Source organism: Procambarus clarkii, chromosome 27 (genome assembly GCF_040958095.1).
Source record: "Procambarus clarkii isolate CNS0578487 chromosome 27, FALCON_Pclarkii_2.0, whole genome shotgun sequence".
Lineage (NCBI taxonomy): Eukaryota > Metazoa > Arthropoda > Malacostraca > Decapoda > Cambaridae > Procambarus > Procambarus clarkii.
This window is the reverse complement of record NC_091176.1, coordinates 24159913-24185895: the sequence shown is the minus strand read 5'-3', so window position 1 is coordinate 24185895 and position 25983 is coordinate 24159913. Positions and strand designations below refer to the sequence as shown.

Sequence of the window (25983 nt, the reverse complement as noted above, 5' to 3'; positions counted from 1 at the left end):
TCTTCTTAAAGATGTCCACGGTTGTTCCGGCAATATTTCATATGCTCGCTGGGAGGATGTTGAACAACCATGGACCTCTGATGTTTATATAGTGTTCTCTGATTGTGCCTATGGCACCCCTGTTCTTCACTGGTTCTATCCTGCATTTTCTTTCATATTATTCACTCCAGTACGTTGTTACTTTACTATGAAGATTTGGGACCTGGCCCTCCAGTATTTTCCACATGTATATTATTTGATCTCTTTCTCGTCTCCTTTCTAGCGAGTACATTTGTAGAGCTTTGAGACGAGCCCAATAATTTAGGTGCTTTATGCGTCTATGTATGCTGTATATGTTCTCTGTATTCCCTCCATTTCAACAATCTCTCCTACTCTGAAGGGGGAAGCAAGTACTGAGCAATACTCAAGATGGGACTGCAAGAGATTTATATAGTACAACCATTGTGATGGGATCCCTGGATTTGAAAGGTCTCGTAATCCATCCTATTATTTTTCTTGCCAACAATGTTTGCTTGGTTATGCTCCCTAAACATTAGGTCATCGGACATCATTATTCCCAAATCCTTTACATGTTACTTTCCTACTATGGGCACATTTGATTGTGTTTTGTACCCTATATTATGTTTAAGGTTCGCATTTTTACCGTACCTGGAATTTATCAGTGTTAAAGATGTTATTTTCTGTTGCCCAGTTGAAAACCTGCTTGACTTTTTTCAATGTCTTCAACAGAGGTAATGTTCATGCTGATTTTTGTGTCAACTGCAAAGGATGACACGAAGCTGTGACTTGTATTTTTATCTATCTGATGAGAGAATAAGGAAAAGCAGTGCAAGGGCTGTACCCTGAAGTACAGAGCTTTTAATTGTGCTTGGACTATTTTACATGGTTGACTGTTACGGTGTTCTGTTCGACAAAAAAGTGAGTATATAGCTTGCTTACTTTACCAGTTATTCCCATTGACCTCATTTTGTGTTATTACTCCAATTTCACATTTATCGAAATCCTTTGCAAAGTCTGTATCTGCATTCAGTTTTTCTTCTAATGCCTTAGTGACTTTGTCGTAGTGGTCAAGTAGGTGTGAGAGGCACAATCTTCCCGCTCTAAAGCCATGTTGGCCTTTGAATTTGAAGTCTTAGTAAGCATAGATGTACCAATTGCTTTGTAAGGGTTACAAAATCCTGAACATTTATTAGATTACACTACCAGGGGTCTGGTAGCTGAGTGGACAGCGTGCGGGACTCTTAATCCTGTGGCCCGGGATCGATTCATAGTGCCGGCAGAGTTTTTATCACTGATGCTCCTGTTACCTAGCAGTAAATAGGTACTTAGGAGTTAGTTAACTGTTATGGGCTGCTTCCTGGGGGGGGGTAGTAACAGTTGATTGATTGATTGACAGTTGAGAGGCAGGCTAAAAGAGCAGAGCTCAATCCCCGCAAGCACAATTAGGTGAATACTTCATCACCAACATGATCGTCATTTACCAGTTTTGTTATTATTATTATTTATTTATTTTATTATTGCCTAGTTTTCATACCAATGATTTAAAGATGGTTATAATATACTCCTCGACCCTTCTTACAAACCTCAATCTTCCAATTATTCCATCTAATCATTTGCGAGCCCAACCCCAGGCACCTCCACCCACAAAAGGCCCATGTAGTTTGGTGGCTGGCCACTAAGGTGCCGTGACATGACCTTTGCAGCTGCTCTGACAATCCAGTCTTGATTTTGTTTTTACCTGAAGCTGACAAAGCCTTTTTTTTTTTTTTTAACATCTGTGAATATGTTGCATCCTGCCACTATGAAAGTCAAGAGAACACATGTAATGAATTTTGAACAAAAAGTTCAACTTATAAAGCTCAATCTGGAATTCCTAGGAGTGTCATCTGTGTAATTCAAAGTCATCAAAACCACTCTTGATATATTGAGGGCAAAAGATTATTTTTTTCACAAGTTATGCTAAAAGTGAGCGAAGTAGCTATGCGCAACAAAAAAGTTGTTAGTAATGCTCGTGTTAAGTGTTGATGATGTCTGAATCAAAGAAGCTAGTGCCAGGATGGCTGATTTAGGAAAAACACCAAGCATTTTTACCAACAAATGAATCTCTGTGATAATTGTATGTACAGTGATGGATGACTAAGCAGCTCTGTTAGACATGTGCTGTTATGAGGTGAACAGCAATCTGTTGATGTAAAAGGTGCAGAGAAATGTGTTCAAATGAGATTATACAGGATAAGTCTATTCTGAGCAAATTTACAATGCCAACAAAACAAGCTTATACTGGTATATGTTAACCTAACCCAATCCTCAACAGCCACCTCCAACCTCATTTAACACCGTCATTCTCGCTTAGACATAATTCCCAAGATCATATCTTGATGCTTGGTGAGAATCCATATTTATTGTTATATGTACTAAATTACCAGTACATTCTGTGGGGTTTTATTTAAAGTACAGTATCTAGTGAAGCAATACTGTATTATTTATTTTTGTACATAAAATTAAATTTTTTCGTGCCTGGGGAGAAAATTCGACCTCATATCTGTAGGTGACTGCTGTCCAACCTACAATCGCAATCGGAACTGAATTGCGATTCATGTCAGGATGTGAGCAGCTGTATCCATAAGCCTGGTAGACCAACAGCCTGTCCTCGTAAACAAGAAGTCCATTCCATGCACCAGCCAAACCCTGTTTATGAATGAACAACGGTTTACACATGACTCGACTGATGATATCCAAACATTTCCGGAACAAATGCTTCCCTGACAACTTTTGTTCAAACCACAACGCTGTAAATACTTCACCCATGTACTACAATGGCAAATAATTGCCAACAGAACCTAAACACCTAACCTAACCAATGAGATATCAAATAATATACACGTGGAAGATACTGGAGGGCCAAGTACCAAATCTACACAGTAAAATAACAACGTACTGGAGTAAACGATATGGAAGAAAATGTAGAATAGAACCAGTGAAGAGCAGAGGTGCCATAGGCACAATCAGAGAACACTGTATAAACATCAGAGGTCCGCGGTTGTTCAACGTCCTCCCAGCAAGCATAAGAAATATTGCCGGAACAACCGTGGACATTTTCAAGAGGAAACTAGATTTATTCCTCCAAGGAGTGCCGGACCAACCGGGCTGTGGTGGGTATGTGGGCCTGCGGGCCGCTCCAAGCAAGAGCCTGGTGGACCAAACTCTCACAAGTCAAGCCTGGCCTCGGGCCGGGCTTGGGGAGTAGAAGAACTCCCAGAACCCCATCAACCAGGTATCAACCAGGTACCAGGTAATGCCTAAATAAGGACAATATGCTAATATATATTAATTTTAATTTATATTCAAGAAAATTCCCATTTTGAATTATAGCATGTTAAAATTTATGAACGCATCATTGGGGTCGACCGCTGGCTGAAATAGACTTGGTCTGAGGATAGGTTGTGACCAGACAACCAACCAGAAGGCCTGGTCAGAGACTGGGCTGCAGGGAGGTTGACCCCTGGAATTGACAAGTGCTAGCAAGGTGTTCAGAAGGGGTCAGGGAGTGTACACTGGATGTAATTTTCATGCTGAAAATCTGGACATTCCATAAGATTAATGTCTACAAGCAGAATAATGCAATTCTGATGGAAAGACGTAGATCATTACTTGCCCATTAATTTTTGCAAGAGGGGCATCAAACAAACAGTGATAAAATCACTGTTTTAAATTTATCACTGTTTTATCAGTGATAAAAAAAAAATATACCGATCCTGGAGAGATTTGTTGTCATAAATAAAATTAAACTTGGATTAAATAGACAATGGGTGACCGATCTGATGATTGAAATCCTGGCACACTGCTCCTTCAAGGAGAGGTGCATGCCTGAAGCTTCCTCTCCACCAGCCTAGCCCCTTTTCCAACACCAAAAATAACTATGTTCAAACATTAAATGCTTTGTGATGTGGGCATACAGGTCACAAACAGCAACAGCTCGATTGATTAGACATTCACCAGGGAAGACTTGGCTTAGTAGAAGACTAAAGTACTTTAAAACACTAACAGGGTAAAAATTGGGGAGAAAATTGTGTATTTAACTTTTATTCTGGTATACTGTCACTAAAAGGCAAAATGTTATTTTTCTAAAATACCATATTCATGAATATGTACTGACTTAAGACAAATTCACAATTTTCATATCCAAGTTAAATGGATACAATAATGTTTTGGCTTCAATTGTACTCAAGATACCTCTGCTGCTTTCTTAGTAGCATGTGTCCTTTTCAACATTTTCCTATGTTTGGCTCCTTGTATATGCTCTTTCCAAATTTTTTCCCCAATCACCACACGATTACATACTGTGCATTCATGTCGTGTCTTGTCTTCTGTAAAATATAAATAAAAATTATTTTATTATCATCGATATGTTATACATTGTAGAAATAGATATACAAGGACACATTTTCACAGCCAGTCTTTGTCACTGCCAAGATATATTGTCCAAGTGTTTAAAGGGAGAGTTGAGGGGTAAATAATTGGTGTCCAAAGATATGTAAATATCCACAAATACATTTTTAAATTAAGAAAACAAATAATGGGTAAGGTTTGCAAGAGGAATAAGCAATCATAATCACTATAGTTGCAAGAGATGGTAAACATTGGCAAACCAGTTATCATTGAGCCAATTCAAGTTGAGCAAACTCCACACTATAAAAGTTTTAGACATAAAAAGGTTAATAAAATAAAACGCATTGTAACGGAATCAAAAATGATAAAAACTAATTAACAAGTCAGCCCCTCACGATAAATCTTAGAATGGCTGCTGCTTTATCGGTAAATATAAAAATTATGATTCTTAATTCTTGGAATTTACTGATGATGTAATTACAGGCAGCTATTTTAATAAACTGGGATGATAAGAGAAATCAATCAATAACAAAAACAGATTTCATGGGTGGAATGATTCTTATTGGAGGCTAGCCAACAAGGTTAACAAGAAATTATATACTGTACTAAAACAGAATAAAGAATTCAAAAAGAATATTATTGAGGCAACAGATAGAAAGTAGAGGAATAAATCTAAATTTTTAGGCATGCCATAGAAAATATTAGGGCAACCTATGCAAGTACCCTGTAACAGGGTATTTACCTATACTTCAGCATTATTGAAAATGAGAACTCTTAACCTACTACACACGCAATGAGCTTGACAGTGTTAAATTGTGGAGTCAGAGGCTTAGTCTTGTATGGTAGACCCTGCACTTTGAATTCTCATCACCCGCAAACTGATTGACAAGTGTTGGTTGCCTAACTGCCTTGATATGAAGGCAAAGTTTTATCTATGTAAAGAGTACAAATTAGAAGATCACATTATCAGTTTATGAAGAAAGATCTTACAAGTCTTATCTTGTTTATGATTAATGCATATTTTAGCTTTTTCTAGGTACCCAATTCTGTAAACATGTAATAATCTGGATCACACTAACCATACTCATACATTCTTATGTCCATTTTGCCAGCCTCGATGAACATTAGAGGGATCTCAAACACCTCAAAGTCCAACTCTTCAAGCAGAACAGAAGTTTTGAAAAATATTCCATGCCTACCTTGTTTCCTTTACCTACTTCCAAGATTTAGTTCCAGTTATCAAGTAATTACCTAAGTGTACTTAACAGGATGAGTGCTACGCTCGTGGTGCCCCGTCTTCCCAGTACTCTGTCATATAACCCATTGAAACTACTGACAGTTTTGGCCTCCCTCACGTTCTCACTTAACCATTACACTGCTACAGCCTGGGCTGTAAATGAGGGTATAAGCCTGGGCAGGGTGAAAATATATTTGAATTATGTGAAAATTAATATTAAATGTTAACCCTTAAATTGCGCATCGCATCATATGATGATTTGACCGATTTGCAGTAAAATGCGCATCGCATCATGATGCTTTGGAGTACTACGCAAAATTTAAACGGCCTGCGGATACACGGGGTTCACCACACCATCAGGGCTCTTGTAAACAGACGCCATTTAAAAAAAAAATCATGGGCCAAATTCCCGGGTGTTAGGGCCCTCAGTATTGAGTGAGCTACCAAGCCTGACGCACGCAGCATGAGCTCACAGCACTGCTGTTTAGCTTGTGACCACAGCATCGCTTAAAAATGCCATAATATACTTGTTCATGCTATTATGTAGCGATGATATTATTACAGAAGACCACTGAATGTGATAAAACTGACCAGGGTTCTGATAATAGCAGGATTGTGGTGATATTTAGTGCTGTGCTCCACGGAGGGAAGAGTAATGCTATGGGAGGGGAGGGTAGTGACGTTGTCTTCTGACTGTGTGTGGCCACCTTTCATTGACTGCACTCACCATACCAGCTTAGTGGTATGTGGCAGGGACGGTGCGAGAACCCCGAGAGAGAGAGGGGGGGTAAAAGGCACAGTAGTCACAATGAGAGACGAAGCAGTGCCAGGGGACGAGGTGGTCACCACTGGGGGCTGGGGACTCGACCCTACCGCAGAGGAGGGAGAGGAGCTGAGGGGGAGTAGTCAGGTCGTCGGGGCCCAATGCAGCGGGGACTACAGGGCCTGGTCTTCCAATGCAGTCCGACTCGAGGGCTTGGTCGCCCACCCCATGAGCCTGAGAAGGTACAAGGGAAACATTATCTGCCATGAAAACGAGGAAAAACTTTCATTCACGAATGTACCCCCACACCCACCATGGAGCCACAATTAGAGGCAGGACACCCAACAAGAAGCTATCGCCGATCTTGCCGGGAGCCCCCAGGGGTGCGTCGTGTGTATACGCCCCACAAACACCATCTTAAGAACCGTGAGTCCGTTGAGAGCAGGCTCAGTGACGAAAGGAGGATCGACAATAAAAGGGTCCCCTCGCTCGAGACGTTGGGTACTACAGTACTACAGTTCTACGGGTGCAAGAGTATGCCTCCTCAAACACCCGGGCGTCAAAACAAAAGGTCGAAAGAATAATCAAAACAGGCAAAAGGTTGGCAGGAAATGACAATTTGATAGAAGAGGGGGGAGAACAATGAAACACAAGGAAAAGGGGTCTGGCAAAATTGGTAAAGGCAGCAGCAGGAGCATAAGGCTGCAAAAGGACAGAGGACTGACCCATGGAGCATCACACTCCGGCAGCTGCCCACCAAGCCCCCTCATGGCGGAAACGGGCCAGACAGTGAGGGGGCTATGTGAAGAAAGAATTAAATTGGTCAACAAATAAATCGGTAATAACTGGCAGAACTTGGGACTTCAATTTTTTTTTTTGGCTGATTTTTTCACAGATTTCAAACTACTTTCCTTGTTTCTTTAGATTGTGTTCATGATTAGGGACCAGATTAGGACTTTTTGACTTATAAAGTATATCCTAAATATATCCCCTAAATCATTATAATTATTATAATTATCCCTATGTTTTGTTTTTTGGAGGGTTATTTTTTCTTGACTTCATTTCAATACATTGACCTACAACTTTCACATATTCGAGTACGAATGCCAAACAATGTTTATTAAAACATACAAGTAAATTAATGAATTAGAACTACCTTATACAGTCAATAACTTCAACTTCAATTATCTCTAAAACTAGAGTTTCAACATTGAGTCAGCTTCATAAAATTCAGTTTCTGACCGATTCTCACCATTTTTACATATAGTGTGCGCCGCTGTCTGTTCTACAATCCTATGTGGATGGATTTTTCATAAACACTAAACATTTTGAGTTATAAATTTTTCCTTCAGGTCTGAATTTGATGCATATTTCAAATGCCATCTTGACGATTTTTTTTACAGTAAACTAAACTGAAAATCTATTTTAAATCTATTAAAATGTTATCTTGAGATGATTTCGGGGCTTTAGTGTCCCCACAGCCCGGTCCTCGACCAGGCCTCCACCCCCAGGAAGCAGCCCGTGACAGCTGACTAACACCCAGGTACCTATTTTACTGCTAGGTAACAGGGGCATAGGGTGAAAGAAACTCTGCCCATCGTTTCTCGCCGGCGCCTGGGATCGAACCCAGGACCACAGGATCACAAGTCCAGTGTGCTGTCCGCTCGGCCAACCAGCTCCCTCCCTCATATGTAGATCATATACTATTCTGAGAGCATAATAACACTTAATGAACAATTGGCAATATTTAATATTTTTGCAGCTGATCTGAAAATCTGAAATTTTCAATATTAAATTTTATAACCTTTAATTTTCTTGTTTTTCAAGTTACGTTGATGATCATTTAGACAAAGTTGGAGTGTTTGCCTAGTAGATTATGCAAAAAAAAAAAAAAAATGTGAGTTAGAGCAAGTTTCAAAAATTTAACTTATGGTATCATCGGGCCCCTTTCGTATATATGCACAAGTGATTTGAATAGTACTACCATTGTGATGGGATCCCTGGATTTGAAAGTTCTCGTAATCCATGCAACATTTGCTTGGTTATGCTCCCTAAACGTTAGGTCGTCGGACATCATTATTCCCAAACCCTTGACATGCTGTTTCCCTACTAAGAGCACATTTGGATTGTGTTTTGTACCCTGTATTATGTTTAAGGTCTTCATTTCTGCCATACCTGAGTAACTGGAATTTATCACCGTTAAACATCATGTTATTTCTGCTGTCCAATCGAAAACTTCATTAATATCTGCTTGTTGTTTTTCAATGTCTTCAGCAGAGGTAATTTTCATACTGATTTTTGTCATCTGCAAAGGATGACACGAAGCTGTGACTTGTATTTTTGTCTATATCTGATATGAAAATAAGGAAAAGCAGTAGTGCAAAAAGGTCCAATAAAGGAGGGTTTTGATTTTTAATTTTTGCACATGTGAAAAAATATTTTATATTTTTCTTTATCTCTTGTATAGCTTTCTGTCCCAATTCCATTTCCTCAGACTCGTACGATTGCTCCAATGATCGTTAGGTACCTCGGAGTTAGACAGCTGCTACTGGTTGCTTCCTGGGGGGGGGGGGTAATAAAAAGGAGGCCTGATAGAGGACCGGGCTGCGGGCAAGCTAAGCCCCGAAATCATCTCAAGATAATCTCCCCTATTTGTGATTTATTGTCGATTTATCCCTTGTTGACTTAGTAATTTTACTTTTTATAATATATGAATATATTTATAATATATAAATATATTTATAATATTATATAAATATAATTATATGTATATATAACATGTATACAGTATATTTATAATATTATACATGTTTATTTGTTCAGCTTTATGTGGAGGTACTTATCTCATGGTGAAGAAAATGGTCCCAGTGGGGTATACAGCTGAACGTCGTCGTTGTCCCAAGTCGCAGGTTGGATGCCACCCGTTGCCAGTAATTTGATTTATAACACTGATTATTTGCCTGTATTACGCTAAGGGATTTTCCGCTTTCTTTCCAGCTTGCTTCCGTATTCACTCACTATTACTAATTCCTAAATCCACATTTCCTTATTACAATATATATTTCCAGTATATTATCAATGAGGGAAGTCCCCTACACTGAGCCTCGTTGCTGTGGTGTAAATACCGCCTAGTGTGACGCCTCATGCCACAATTTTACATTTCTAGTTTTTCTATGTGCAATTCTCCGACAGTTTCCACTTATTTGTTATGTTACACGTTTCACTTCACTGTTCAACGTATTACTGCTTGCTATATATTTGATATATATCGGCATTTGATATATATCATACACATGTACACATGAGCCTCACGGCACTGGCTCCCCCAACATGGTCTCACTTTTATTCTTTACTTAACTCAAAGTTCTATTGGTAATGACTGTATTCGACTTTCCTACGGGTCACTATGCACTTCATGATGACTGATCCATGGCTGTAACCCTAAAAAACCCTGGTATATTTTGGGCAGCTCTAGTAAACTGAGGCAGGGTCACCCGTGCCACCAGGAACCACGCGCTTGGTTGACCCATGTGTGTATCAAGAACATCAGAAGTCGAGGCCAAGGTCGTAAGTCAAAAGTCGAATTTTCCAACGAAATTGGGATCGTAACTAGAAAAATTCGTAGTAGGGGCATTTGTAAGTTGAGGTTCCACTGTAGGTCAATTGGCCACTTTGTAAAACAATCCTGCATCATTGTAAACAATGCTGCAGGATGTTTTTAAAAATTTGGTTTAATGTTCTAGGCTTCACAGCCTTGCCTTCAATTACTCTTCATTGCAATATTCGGTGACTTGTTACTTATGCTTTGTGCTTTTATGGAATGCAAGAATGTTTATTGTCCCATCTTAAATACTAAAATGTGCAATTTGGCAGGAAAACAAATCATCTTTAAAATAGGAATCTTACTTTTGATTACATCAGCTAGATTTTGCATGTCATTTGGTACATTAGCCATCTCCAGTTCTGGTTGTGTTCCATCAATAAAGGCCTGCACAACAGCTTGGGCTGGGTCACGCACTATTTCATTCCACTTGCTAGGATCTGTTCCATCCACTGCATATACTGGAGGAACCTGTAAAACAGTTTCATGAACAATCTTTTTTTTTTTAGGTAGAAAATAAAAGAAGCATGTGTAAGTCAATTCAAGTTCATATACGTGAGAACCATTCTTGTGAACAGGTTCACTAGTCTTGTGAACCTGTACTGTACTGGAGGATGACAAAATTGAATCAACTATAAATGAAAACCCTAGTTAGGAAAAAACACACTGACCTAAGTTATGCAGCTTGAAGAGTACATGAAGGAAGTGCCTATGCAAACCAGGTTTTTTTCACGGGCTCATACCACAAATGATAGATCCTGTGCATATTTACACTCCATGCTTTCTCTCTCATTCACTCACTACATCTACCCATCTACTTGGCATTCCTCTTATTCCTTCCCTCAAATTCACTATTAGATTTTGCCAGTCTACAAGCATCTATTTATTTTACATGCCCAACTATCTCTGTATGCTCTTCAATCCTGCGATTTACAAACCCTATTCCCACTGGATTCTGAAGAAGCCAGAGTGCCTATGCACTCAGCACCAGGCCCTGATTCTTGGAACTCCATATTCATCAAGAACTGTAAAAAAAACATTATCGCAGGCTTTTTCACATTCTTTGGAGACAAAGCCTAGATACTGGCGTTATCCCTGACATACTAAAAACAGCAGATAGCACCACTCCATAAAAGAGGAAATAAGGCAGAGGCAAAAAATTACAGACTGATAGCATTAACATCACACATCATAACAATCTTTGAGAGTGCACTAAGAAGTAAGATCACAAAATACATGGAATCACAGCATCTCCATAACCCCGGACAACAAGGGTTTCAGAACAGGGCACTCTTGCCTATCACAGTTGCTGGACCACTATGATATGGCACTAGATGGCATGGAAAACAAACAAAACACTGATGTAATTTACACAGATTTTGCAAAAGCCTTCGACAAATGTGACCATGGTGTTATTGCACATAAAATGCAATCAAAAGGAATTACCGGAAAAATGGGCAGATGGATCTACAATTTCCTGACTAATAGAACCCAATGTGTAATAGTCAACAAAATCAAATCCAGTCCATCAACCGTGAAGAACTCAGTCCCCCAGGGTACTGTGCTTGCTCCAGTAATTTTTCTCATCCTCATATCGGACATAGACAACGACACAACCCATAGCACTGTATCATCCTTTGCAGATGACACTAGGATTTTCATGAGAGTAAACAACATAAAGGACACGGCAAACCTCCAATCAGATGTAAATCAGGTCTTTCTATGGGCTACAGAAAATAATATGGTGTTTAATGAAGATAAGTTCTAGCTCATGTGCTACGGAAAAAAAACAAATATAAAAATGGAAACCCCGTACAAAACAGTCAAATCATAACATAGAACGAAAAGGCAATGTAAAGGATTTGGTTGTACTCATGTCGGAAGACCTTACCTTTAAAGAACACAATAAAGTAGCCGTCACAACTGCAAGAAAAATGGCAGGTTGCATAAGCTATACCGATGATGATACTTTTCAAGACGCTAGTGCTCTCTAGAGTGGAGTACTACTACACAATGACAGCCCCTTTCAAAGCTGGAGAAATTGCTGACCTGGAGAGAATGCAGAGATTGTTTACTGCTAGAATCCACTCAGTAAAGCATCTAAACTATTGGGAACGACTAAAGAGCTTAAATCTGTATTCTCTTGAGCGCAGGCGGGAGATACTTAATAATTTACACGTGGAAAATAGTAGAGAGGCTGGTCCCAAACCTGCACACAGAAATAACACCACATGAGACCAGAAGGCATGGCAGGATGTGCAGAATCTGGTCTCTGCACATCTTATGGTCTGAGTATGTAGTACCTGAGATTGTAATGTGTCTGATTAGTTCATCATTGTTTGTGAATAACAAGTGTAGTGTGTTTTTGTTCCTAGTTGGTTCTGTAATCTGTTGATTGAGCGAGAATTTGGCATAGAATCTCAAAAGTTATCTGACCTGTGGTTGATTATTTCCTGGGTGGTTCCCTTCTATGATATTCGTTTGCCATTCTCCATCTTAGACTTGGTAAATTGAAATCTCCAAGGAAGATAATATTCAGAGCTGGGTTTGCTAGATTATCAAGGATGTTCTCTATTTTGTGCATCTGCTGTGAATTTCTCAACCGTCGTATCTGGCAGTTTATATATTAGAATAATAATTAGGTTTATTTCTTCTACCTTAATTTCAAGTACCTCTACCACCTCATTAGTTGATTTTAGTAGCTCTGTGCATACCAGGTCCTCTTTAATAGACAGACCTACTCCTCCATTTGACCTAGTTCTGGAAAAAAACTATATTTTGCTGGAAAAAACTTATAGCACTTGCACCAAAAATAACTAGGAACTTTTTGAACACATTCCAGTCTCCCTTCAGTGGGAAGATCTGGATTTTGGTCTTGGCTCCAGGTATATTAGTGCCAGGGAGCTACCAATGTTTTTTTTGAAGAAAAGGCCATACAATAAATAAAACCTGAGGTATTGTGTTATTCAATTATAAGGAAGCATAAGTGGCTGAATGTGCAGGGATGTATGTGCACTCATGTGCACCATGTTGTGTGTGTGGGGGCAGCAAGTAAGTAAGTAATTATCAAAAGACGGCACCAAACCGGGAAGGCTATGTAGCACCATCAAATGCGCGGAATAATCAGAGGGCACTAATTATCACCAAGGATGCCAATACGAGAACAAAAACGCATAAAGCGAACGATATCAAAAGTATCCGAGTCACCAAGAATTCTATTGAGGGACAGGTGACTGCGAGGGGCGGTCGGAGAGCAAGACACGCTCGTGTGGGCAGCAAGATCCACCTCTAGAGTCCCACTAAATAATGTATTTATCTATTTGAGACATTTATACCTTCTAACATTTGAGTAATCTGTTATACTTGCTCCTGAAGCTGAGAATGGTAATTGTTTGCACCAACTCTGGATCAATTTAACACTTTGAGGTTCCACAGACTGATTATCTCGTCACTCATTTTTCTACTGAATGTGTTCCAACGACGCAATACTGAGTCACTCATTAAAATATTTTTTAAAAATTTAAATTTTATCAGATCAATCTGGTAGTGGTTTTAAAATAAGCGCCTTTAGATTGCACACAATTTGATACCAAAATCAAAGATATAACATGAAACTTGATGTCCAAACACTTGAAATATTATAAATAGGCCTATGGTCCGAATATTAAAATAATTGTTAAAATTCTATTTATTGTCCTATTATCTTGGGACTAGTTTTAAAATGCGTGCTGTTTTATTGCGAACAATTTGATACCAAAATGAAAGATGTAACACAAATATTTATGTCAGAACACTGGAAAGATATAAATAAATTTGTGATGATGAGCGTCCAGAATTAAAAAATTTGTTAAAAATCCAGTTATTGCTCTATTATTCTGGGACTAGTTTTAAAATACTCGCCTTTTTATTGCGAACAATTTGATACCAAAACAAGCGACGTAGCACGAAATTTGATGTTATCAAATTGAACGAGTTGAACATTAGGTTGCAATGTACAAAATGGTGCTCGTTCACGGGTAACTTTAGGCTTTTCTGAGGGGAGGCACTCCAGCCTTTTGTACATTTTATTCATACACATCTGTAGGGTATTTAATTGCGAACACAATGATACCAAAACGAGCGACGTAGCACGAGAATTAAGGTAAAAAATGGAACGAGAATGCACATGTTACTGATTTTGTGCGTTTTTGCTGACTTTACGCTTTGCTGTTGGGAGTCACGCTAGGCTTTTGGACATTATATTTATACACACCTGTAGAGAATTTAATTGCGAACACAATGATACCAAAACGAGCGACGTAGCGCGAGAATTAAGGTGAGAAAACTGGAACGAGTATACACATTTGGGTGTCACCGCGCGCTTACCCGCACGGAGGGGCTACCTACCCCCTGTCAACCGCGAGTTTCCACGGAGCGCGAAAGTGTTAATTTCACTTGTTTGAGAAAACATACAACTAATCCTTGCATTTCTCTGGCTTCTCTATTTCCAACTGTGCTCTCTCATTTGGTTATCCCTTATCTGGAAAAGACTTATCTATCAACTTAGTCTATTTCCATAAGTATCTTGAATATTGCAATATCTCCATATCCTCTTTTAATATTGTTAGGTTTAGTTTTCTTAGCCAGTCCAATTAGCTCATCTCGCTGTGGATTTCTCAATGTGTGGGTTTTGTTAGAACTATGTACATATTCTAATAATGCTATAACATTAGTGATGAATATAATTCCGAAGGATTTTATAATTATTTAAAGTCATCCTAATGTTTGTTGTGTGTGCATGTACTGCTTATGTTATTGTTAATATGTAAGGCTGGTGCTAGTAAATTTTCAGATCTATTTCCATTGCTGCTTTCTGCTCCTGCTTCTTTTGTAGACTACCCCATCGTGCTCTCCTTTCTCCCCCAACTTTCAGTAGATTAATCTCAACAAATTTTAAGTAAACTTCAGTAACCATTTGAATGACATTTCTGCAACAACCTGTGTAGGTTACCCTTAATATTCTGCGATCATTTTTTATCCTCCATTGGTTTTGCACTGTGTGCAAATATTGCTCTGTAGCACAGTTGGGTTGCAACCGAGAGGTTCTGGGTTCAATTCCTGCAGCAGAACAGACGTGTTTGGGAACATTTCCTTTCACTCGAAGCCTCTGTTCACCTAAAAATATGTACCCGGAAGTTAGGCAAATGCTGTGTGTTGCATCCTGGAGAAGGTCAGTAGTTGGTCAAAGGGGACTAGTGCCAAACCCTGTAGGTCCATAAATAGTCTAACAACAAATGATACGCAAAAGTTTCAGCACATACACCTAAAAACTGCATTTGCGTATTGTATATATTTTGGACTTAATACTATTCTAGATTCTAAGCTTTACATTAGTATTGTATATAAAATGAAGCAAGATATTATTCTTCTTACCTGTCGTCCTGATGGAAGAATAAACCGGTTTCTAATCCACCTTATTTGTTTCTTGGTATACTGGCGGGTTGCCTGTGGATAAATTTGATATAATGTACAATATTGTAAAGACAGTAGAGGAGGAAAGATGCCTACAGGAATAACAGCAAGGTATAACTGAGCTTACACCTCCACCAAGGACGTATGTGTATCTGCACATGTATGTGTAAATCAGCGTCAACTAATTTAATCATTAAAGTAATTCTGTTCATTACCCAGTTACCCATCACGAGACAACTGACCCTTAATTCACACAGTACGTAGTTTGTGTAATAACCACAGGCCCCTGATAAATTGACTTAAATATTACATAAATATGGGCATCAACCTGTGAATAACAAAAACTAATACTCTTAAGGCACAGGCTTCCCCAGAGAACCCCCCAATCTTCCCCTTAACCTTCCCTCAAACATCCCCAACCTTTCCCCAAAGACCCCCCCTGAACTTTTCCCTAGACCCCCCCAGCCTTCACCAAAGACCCACAAACCTTCCCACATTGTATATATCCCATAGATATATATACCACAGACGACCCAAACTTTTCACCAGAGTCCATCCCATAAGATTCATCAAAGACCCCTTCCAACCTTTCCCAGAGTCCCCTAACCTTCCAATTCCCCCCTCCCCTCCCCCTAGAGAACCCCAAATAGCATCCCCAGATATTCTCATACCTCGAGATGATTTTGAGGCTTAGTGTCCCCCGTGGCCTGGTCGTCAACTAGGCCTCCTCATTGCTGGACTGGTCAACCAGGCTGTTGGATGCTGCTTCCAGCCTGATGTACGAGTCACAGTCTGGTTGATCAGGTATTTTCTGGAGGGGCTTGTCAAGTTCTCTCTTGAATACTGTGAGGGGGGTCAGCCAGTTATGCATGCCCCTTATGTGTAGTGGAAGCGTGTTGAACAGTCTCTGGTGTTGATAGAGTTCTCTCTCAGATTACCTGTTGCACCTCTGCTCTTCAACAGGGGTATTCTCCACATCCTGCCATGCCTTGTGGTCTCATGTGCTGTTATTTCTGTGTGCAGGTTTGGGACCAGCCACTCTACTATTTTCCATGTAAATTATTATGCATCTCTCCCGCCTGCGCTCAAGAGAATACAGATTTAGGCATTTTAGTTGGTCCTAATAGCTTATATGTTGTACCGAGTGGATTTGAACAGTAAAGAACCTGCACATTCTCCAGGTCAGCAATTTCTCCAGCTTTGAAAGGGGCTGTCATTATGCAACAGTATTCCACTCTAGAGAGCACTAGCATCTTGAAAAGCATCATCATCTGTTTAGCATCTCTAGTGTCAAAGGTTTTTGTTATCCAACCTGTCATTTTTCTAGCAGATGATACCTGCTTGATGGGGTTCTGGGAGTTCTTCAACTCCCCAAGTTCGACTCGAGGCACAGGCTTGACTTGTGAGAGTTTGGTCCATTAAGGCTGTTGCTTGGAGCGGCCCGCAGGCCCACGTACCCATCACAGCCCGATTGGTCCAGAACTTCTTTTAGAAAACAGTCTAGTTTTCTCTTGAAGATGTCCACGGTTGTTCCGGCAATATTTCTTATAGTCGCTGGGAGAACGTTGAATAACCTCTGATGTTTATACAGTGTTCTCTGATTGTGTCTATGGCACCTCTGCTCTTCACTGGTTCTATTCTGCATTTTCTTCCAAATCGTTCTCACCAGAATGTTGTTATTTTACTGTATAGATTAGGGACCTGGCCCTCCAGTATTTTCCATGTGTATATTATTTGGTATTTTTCTCGTTTCCTTTCTAGTGAGTACATTTGGAGAGCTTTGAGCCTGATGTGATGGCTACTTTATTGTGTTCTTTGAAGGTAAAGTCTTCCGACATGAATACACCCAAATCCATTACACTGCCTTTCAAACTTACCAATTTCATTGCTTCAACACCATCCTTGTACATTGCTGTCCCTTTGTCACTTTTTTGTTCTTGTGCTGGCAAGATTAAGAATTTGTGGAATTCTTTAAACCCTATACTCTGGAAAATGCCCTTGGTGTAGTCTGCGGCTTCTCCATCCTCCAGACGCTTGGCATTATATGAAGTGTGAAAGTCTTTCAGTTCCTGAAGAAGCCCTCGCTCGATCATCTCATCCACCCGGGCATCCAATCGCTGTTCGAGAACATCCTGTAAATATCCATACATTAGCACTGAATTTTACATGGAATACCTGTAGTTTACTTGTATACCTTTTTAATTTGACTCTGTGATGGCTAAACTTTACAATTACTATGTGCAAAACAGAACTGCTTTACCTTTATGTAAAAAGAAAAAGTTTATACTGAATATAGTTTATACTATACAAAAATTAATAACAAAATCATGATAGATATTAAAAATGTGACCAGTTCAAATACAGTACAGTACTCTAACCAATTAAATTTAGATTAATGACAAATCTATAAGTATCTGTTTGGTCAAGGTGGGAGGCCAGATGCTTGGGGCTAGTCTCTACCAACTTTCTAAAATGAATCATGATAGATACAGGAGTGTCATAGGCCAATCACAGTTGGTCCCAGGGCCATGCTTTTAGAAATATCACCATTTATAATAAACCTCTTGCTATTTTCATTATGTCTGAAATAAAATTTAGCACGTTCCCCCAAATTGGAAAAATAAAGACCGGTTCCAAATCTGAACACAGACTACATCACATGAGACCAGGAGGCATGGTAGGATGTGCAGAATATCCCCGTTGAAAAGCAGAGGTGCAACAGGTAATCTTAAGAGAGAAGTTTATTAAGGGGCATAACTGGCCGACCCCGTGCAGTGTTCGAGAGAGAACTTGATAAACACCTCCAAAGGATACCTGATCAACCAGCCTGTAATTCATACGTCAGGCTGTGAGGAACCTGTTGAGGCCAACCGCCTGCAACCTGTTGGGGCCAACCGCCTGCAACCTGTTGGGGCCAACCGCCTGCAATCCGCGTCCAATAGTCCAGCAACCAGAAGGCCTGGTCGAGGACAGGGCCGCGAGGATGTTGAGCCCCGAAATCATTGCTAGGTAACCGCAAGGAGGACTATTTGGCCGATCAGCTAGTACTCTCGTGGGATTGTACGTTATGCCATCCTCTCCAGGAGAGGTAGTCTTACCTTTCATGAATACATTTTATTTTTTATTTTTTTAGAGAGTTGTGATAATTATCATCTGGACCTATTTCAGTACAGGTGGTTTTAAATGTTGTATTTATTATTTATACTGGTACCAGTACTAGCAGTATGGTGTTACATTCAGGGGTAGGCTTTTTATGCTAGCAGTACTTGCATTAATTCGAGAAGCATGTCAGTGTAGTCTGCAAGCGAGTGGTGAGCAGTGGGGACTACTAGGATGCAAAATCTTTATGATTTTATTCCACATTTAGGATGAGGAATCATTTTGCATGATGTCTTGTAAAAACTGTTCCTGGAGCTGGTTATACACCTGCTCTTTTAGCTCACTAAACTTTTGGCTGGCTTTAAGAAATGTGATAAAAGTGTCAGTTTTTTTGTGAGTCTTATACTGCTCCGCTAAGATGAGAACTCTGTCATGCAGAGCTCCTGTCAGAGAGACAGGAACTCATAACACCCATACCCAAGCCCAATTCACATTCAGGCTCATTTCCCCTGACATTATGTGCAAAGTTCTTGATAGGATTATCCGTGACAGGATAATGTTTCAAATTAGACCCTGACTTGCTCCTAACCTATAAGGTTTCCTTCCTGGCAGAAGCACTCAAACTTGCATTCAGCGTTTTTTTTTTTATTAGACAGACCAAGCTTTCAGGAGGACCTCTAAACTGCTTTTGATACAGTAAACGGAGAAATAACCTTAAAACAACTAGCCTTTTTTGGAGTCGAGGAAAGCCTTGACATGGTTCATGGAGTACCCGAGTATCAGAACTGCCTCAGTCCTTTTCAAGGGGGCTCAAAAGTAAACATTACGCACCCTCGAGTTGGGTATGCCCCAGGGTGGAGTGCTTTACCTGCTTGATGGGGTTCTGGGAGGAGTTCTACTCCCCAAGCCCGGCCCAAGGCCAGGCTTGACTTGTGAGAGTTTGGTCCACCAGGCTGTTGCTTGGAGCAGCCCGCAGGCCCACATACCCACCACAGCCCGGTTGCTCCAGCACTTTTTTTTTTTTTTTTAGAAAACAATCTTGTTTTCTCTTGAAGATGTCCATGGTTGTTCCGGCAATATTTCTTATACTCGCTGGGGGGGGGGGAGGAGAAGAGGTGGGGGGGGGGGGGGAAGGAGAAGAGGTGGGGGGAAGGAGAAGAGGTGGGGGGGAAGGAGAAGAGGTGGGGGGGGGGAAGGAGAAGAGGTGGGGGGGGGGGAAGGAGAAGAGGTGGGGGGGGGGGAAGGAGAAGAGGTGGGGGGGGGAAGGAGAAGAGGTGGGGGGGGGGGGGAAGGAGAAGAGGTGGGGGGGGAAGGAGAAGAGGTGGGGGGGGAAGGAGAAGAGGTGGGAGGGGGAAGGAGAAGAGGTGGGAGGGGGAAGGAGAAGAGGTGGGAGGGGGGAAGGAGAAGAGGTGGGAGGGGGGAAGGAGAAGAGGTGGGAGGGGGGAAGGAGAAGAGGTGGGAGGGGGGAAGGAGAGAGAGAGAGAGAGAGAGAGGGGGTAGAGGCAGGCTGACCTGCTGGCATGTGACCCAGAGGATGGCAGTGTTGGGGTACCTGAGGCCGCCCCCGAGGCTGGAGCCGCCTTCCTGCTGCTGCTGCTGCTCCAGCAGCTGGCTATGGCGCCGACCCGTCTGCTCCCACACCTGCAGCGACCTGTCAAAACACAACACTCATTACTATTTCTTCTCACACATCTCTACATTAAGAGCGTACATCTGCACTTTGTGATTCGTCTTCACTCTTTGATGAGTTTGTTTACTATCTCGTATTTGCCCGTGTAAAACACACATCAAGTCTCTAATTAATAATAATATTAAAACAAGTAATAATAATAATAATAATAATAATAATAATAATAATAATAATAATAATAGCACAAAATAATTGAGTACGCTTGATCATAGTTATTGCAAGTGATACTTGTGTAGTTTTGTTGGGTATCTTATGCAAGATAATTATCAGGAGAAAGCATTACAACCACATAGAACTTGTTAGAGATGTGAGGATAAGAACTTGGGATAAGACGGAGGAAAGGAATGGTGCCCAACCACTTAAGAGAGTTGGGGATTGAACGCCGACCTGTAAGATGCAAGACTTCGACTGGACAGTAGTAACAGATACTGGGACGGTGCAAGTTAGTTCTACTCCCCCAAGCCCGGCCTGACTTGTGAGAGTTTGGTCCACCAGGCTGTTGCTTGGAGCGGCCCGCAGGCCCACATACCCACCACAGCCCGGTTGGTCCGGCAAGCTATTTAGAAAAGTCTAGTTTTCTCTTGAAGATGTCCACGGTTGTTCCGTCAATATTTCTTATAGTCGCTGTAAAAGCACAGCGACTTTTGGGTATGGGGTCCAAAACAATAACAACAACATTGGTAACAATGAGGCGACTGGCACCACACACACTATTAACAAAAAAATGGTGTTAGCTATACAATGTACACGACTTTCCAACACTGAGTCAAACAGAAAAGTAGAAAGAAATACGGTACTGTTGACCACAGGGCTTAGCCAATCCTTTGAAGATAGAACACTCAATCTGTCGCCTCTTAACTGTGCTTTGGCGAGAGGCGTTTCCACAAACCACGCAAAATTTAGGCCTATGCAATAGTTCCAAACGTTATGAAAAAAGTCGCCAGTCAGTAAATTAAGACAACCAACAGCTATTAAGGCAGGGCTCAGAGGCAGGCGCTCGATCCTGTAATCCTATTTGGGGGAATATATTCAACAGACGGAGAGGCCTATTTTAAATATATCTGCTCCGGCTGCAAGAGGCGGGAAGAATGACAAATGATCCAGACATACAAAATACACATAGATGAGCCACCAGGATGAGAAGAAACGCTTCAGTTTTTGTAAGCAGGTGCAAGGAAGCACAAGGGGAAAATAGTAGAGGCTACTCCCCATCCAAACTTTTAATAGCAGATATAACAGTGAACGAAGGAGTCGGGAGCCACTACATCAAGTCATCAACGGTTGGAAATTATAGTCCTGTTTAGATATGTGAACCCGTAAACCTGTAAACTTGTAGAAACCTGTAGAAACCTGTAAACCCGAAATGTAAACATGCGTCGCCGCCCCGAGTAACCTGTCGACAGCTGGCATGACGACCATGGAGTACTATATCATCTGCACACAAAACACCTTCAGGTTTTACGGGCTTTTCATGCCCGTGCCACCTTTAAGGTGGCTTAATCTTTATCAATCAAATATCTTCAGGGTTAGAGTTGTGGTGGTGACAGCCACAGCAGACAGTCCCATCTCTCCCTCGTGCTCGGCTACCCTAGCCTCTGACACCATTATAGCAGCAGCCCACTCCTCACTGACGTCCCTGCCCTTCCCACCTGCACACCCAGGTTACTGCCCCCCCCCTCCTACACACACCCGTCACCCAAGGGTGCAGAACCCCCCCTCTCCCACCTGTCACCCAGGGTGAAGAACCCCCCCCCCCACCTATCACCCAGGGTGCAGAACCCCCCCCCACCTATCACCCAGGGTGCAGAACCCCCCCCCTCCACCTATCACCCAGGGTGCAGAACCCCCCCCCTCCACCTATCACCCAGGGTGCAGAACCCCCCCCCCCCCACCCCACCTATCACCCAGGGTGCAGAACCCCCCACCTATCACCCAGGGTGCTGACCCCCCCCCCCCCACCTGTCCCCCAGGGTGCAGAACCCCCCCCCCCCCCACACACCCGTCACCCAGGGTGCAGCTGTCACTCAACACCGCCTCGACATTGCCGGACACTTAGGCCAGGCAGGAGGAGGAGGACGACGACGACAAAGGCGGCCAGTACTGTGGGTGCGACAAAAGATAAGGCGAGACGTGTGAAGGGGGCCACAAGACAGCGTAACTGACACCACTAAAGCTTGACGTGGTGCTGAAAGGGATGAGGGGGGCGTCTAGCCCCCCCTCATCCCTTGTGCAGCCCCCTCACCATGCACAATGTGCGCCCCCTCCTCACCTGTCATGCACACCCCTCAACAACCACCTCAACCCCCCCCCCCTCAAACCTCTCTCACACAAAATCTTGCGAGCGCACATGTACTACTTCCGCCCATTACCAGACCTTCACACCACCCAGTGTGTCACTGACAAGATTCCTCACGCCGGGCTGCTGCCACACACACACCAAGCAAAGGGCAGGCTGCCAAACCTTCAAAGGGCAGGCTGCCAAACCTTCAAAGGGCAGGCTGCCAAACCTTCAAAGGGCAGGCTGCCAAACCTTCAAAGGGCAGGCTGCCAAACCTTCAAAGGGCAGGCTGCCAAACCTTCAAAGGCCAGGCTGCCAAATCTTCCAAGGCCAGGCTGCCAAATCTTCCAAGGCCAGGCTGCCAAACCTTCAAAGGGCAGGCTTGCGGTAACAATGTCATTAACAAAGTTCAACCACTTTACTTCATAGGTGGGGTACAAGAACAGACGACTTCTATTAGCAGGCTGAGAGCTTTTCCTTCCCTTAGTTCATGGTAAGCCTTACTCACCAGTTTCCCTGGAACACGACCCGCCAATAGTTTAACGACCAGGTACCCAATCACTGCTGGGTGAACAAAGGCAAACAGTTAAGGATTAGCGCCTAATCCAGCCTCCTTGGTCAGGATACACAGTCCAAACCGGTGGCGCAGCGCGGGGCCAGCGTCTTCCGAACCGAAACCCGCCACTGAAAATGGGTTCAATGGGCTTCTCCCATTGGATTACTTTGATCACACCGCAGCAAAGTTACCAGATTAGTGACGTCGTAGAGTCTCCCTGTTTGTTAACACTAAAGTGTTGATATGACAAACGATTCAAATTATTCAATCTCACTTTGGTGAGAGCGAGAGGAATTAAAAACTCACTCACCATTCACAATTTTTTTTATCCAAAAAAACTACTTCATACGAGTGTGCAGCCCTACTGATGGGAACCTCCAGTCAACTTTCACAAAAGGAAATTAGATTAGAAAAGGTCCAAAGATGCAAAGAACAAGACTCGTTCCCGGACCGAATGGGTCGAACTACGAGTAAAGACTGCAGGAACTGGGCCTCCCCGAACTGGAGGACGAATAATGGACCTCATAAGGTCAAATATCAAGGTCTTATTGCCTGTGTAACAATGTATATATTGCTTCTGTAACATTCTGATACAGAAGCAATGTTCACAGCGGGAGAATAGGAGCAATTTAATGTGTACAAGACCTTCAGTAATGGGCTTAACAAATTAGTAGTAGAAATGAACTATGGCGGAGGTGGGAGGGAGCCGGAGGTGTGGTGGGAGCCGGTCGGTTGAGCGGACAGTACGCTGGACTTGGGTTCGATCCCAGGCGCCGGCGAGAAACAATGGGCAGAGGTTCTTTCACCCTATGCCCCTGTTACCTAGCAGTAAAATAGGTACCTGGGTGTTAGTCAGCTGTCACGGGCTGTTTCCTGAAGGTGGAGGCCTGGTCGATGACCGGGCCGCGGGGACACTTAAAAAAAAAAAAAAAAAGGCCCCGAAATCTTCTCAAGATAACCTCAAGATGGCACAATTATACATGACAAGGTAAGCTACAAAAGCGAGTCATGCGGTAAATCTACAAGTCCACAAGGCAGGAGAGGCGGGAGTGTGAGCGGTACAAGCACGAGTGCAGCACAAGGAGCCACGAGTGGTGGCACTCACCCCCCAATAAGGACACACACCCAACACAGTACGGCTCCATACACACACACCACCTACTCGCCAACACCGAAAACCACAAATACTGCACAAGACAATGACCCGAGCAAGCAGCAGAAATGGTGGGGGAGAGATGTCAATGTAGGCTGGGAAGTGGCGCCAGCAGCCGTGGGAGTAGGCACCCTAATGTTAAATACCACACTTTGGCACATTTGGCCCCGTGTGCGCGCGCGCCTTGATCCTGGGAATGACAGCAAGGTAACCACAAGGTAACCTCTTGCAGCTGACTGGCTACCATCAGCAGTCTAACAACGTCAGACATGGAAGGTAAGGCGTGTTTGATAATATCCAAACACACAAATACACCGTCCGGGTGACGTCAGGCGGGGCGAGGACACCCTCCATACACACAACCACTGACGTCAGGTTACAATATACACCACTACCTCTCACCCACTGGCTGGGTGACGCAACACCCACCATTTATACACTGGCACTCCTCTCCACATTCACCACGTGAGCTACTTGGCTGCCAATTACCATGTGGTTAGATGGGTCACCCACGCTCACCCTCCCCCCCACAGTCTGTTACTCCCATCTGTAAACTAGCTTACGTCCCTTAATCCCAACCTATCTTAGGATAACTCCACTATTCAGTCAATGTTATTTAGTTGGCGAGAAGCGGCGTCTAACAGGCTGGTTGAACAGACCGCCAGAGACCGGGCTGCGGGGACACGATCCTCGAAACCACCTCAAGTGTAAACCACCTCAAGGTAAGTGTAAACCACCTCAAGGTAAAGTATGAGTGTATATGACCGATATTGGATTCATTAAGATTAAGACGGCAAGGTAAGGTAACCTGGTTGATGGGGGTTCTGGGAGTTGTTCCACTCCCCAAGCCCGGCCTGAGGCCAGGTTTGTCTTGTGAGAGAGTGGTCCACCAGGCTGTTGTAGGCCGCTCCAAGCTTTAGATTTGCCAAGCCGCTCCGAGATTTAGAAGCTACATTCATCAGTGATTTAGTCTAGCAATTGTAGGGAGGGAAGTGCAGTCCCGGTGGCGCAGTGGTAACACACTCGCCAGGCGTTTCGCGATCACTTTGGCCTGCGTTCGCATCCTGGCCGGAGAGGATTGACCGGGCGCCAATCCTAAACTGTAGCCTCAGCTCACCTAACAGTAAAATGGGTACCTTGTTAAAAGATTTGGCGGGTCGTATTCCGGGGAAAATTAAGATTAAGGACCTGCCCGAGACGCTATGCGTGCTGCTGGCTGTACAAGAGTGTAACAACTCTTGGGTACATAAAGAAATAAAAACTGTAAAATCATTACAATTAAGTTCAACAACTATGTTCGTAGTAAGTTTTGAAGGTAGGTAGAGAGCGCTAGGAGGTAGAGAGAGTTAGGGAAAGGTAGAGAGAGAGCTAGGGAGAGGTAGGATGAGGGTGCGGACACGTCTAGGGTAAAAAAGGGGACTACTGAGGGAGGCAGAAGGGGTGGGGGAGGGTTGAGGTATTGCAAGGACAGGAGCAGACAGGGGGCCAGACAGATAAGGGTGAGTGTGGGCAGGCAACGGCCCCACGCCTCTATATATAGACCAGTGTCCACGCCCACACGCGCCTCGTGACACAACGGCCGGTCACCAACCAGTCCAGTCCAGTCATTTATTATGCTCCCCATACCCATGGAGTGGGCGGTAGTGGAAAGGGTTACTGATGCACATAATGGCCTCAGGGACAGAGCCCCACAGTACAACGGTCCACACAAACTAGACACGACACGACATGACAGATCTCATCCAAACATTTAAAATACTGAACTA

General features: G+C 42.7%; 1 protein-coding gene across 8 annotated transcripts in view; it reads right to left on the bottom strand.

The window, feature by feature from the left end:
• LOC123762588 (tRNA dimethylallyltransferase) overlaps positions 1–25983 on the bottom strand; it is a 109932-nt gene that overhangs the window by 2377 nt on the left and 81572 nt on the right. For 5 of the 8 annotated variants that reach the window (XM_069332441.1, XM_069332440.1, XM_045749178.2 and 2 more), the window contains exons 3-7: positions 20053–20191; positions 17319–17573; positions 15403–15474; positions 10296–10461; positions 4234–4367 (exon numbers count right to left, since the gene is read on the bottom strand). In XM_069332441.1, the coding sequence (XP_069188542.1) occupies positions 4234–4367; positions 10296–10461; positions 15403–15474; positions 17319–17573; positions 20053–20191 (766 nt within the window). Of the gene's footprint in view, positions 1–4067; positions 4368–10295; positions 10462–15402; positions 15475–17318; positions 17574–20052; positions 20192–25983 lie in introns of those variants that run through there. The other 3 variants (XR_006773368.2, XM_045749179.2, XM_045749181.2) reach the window with 3 other exon arrangements.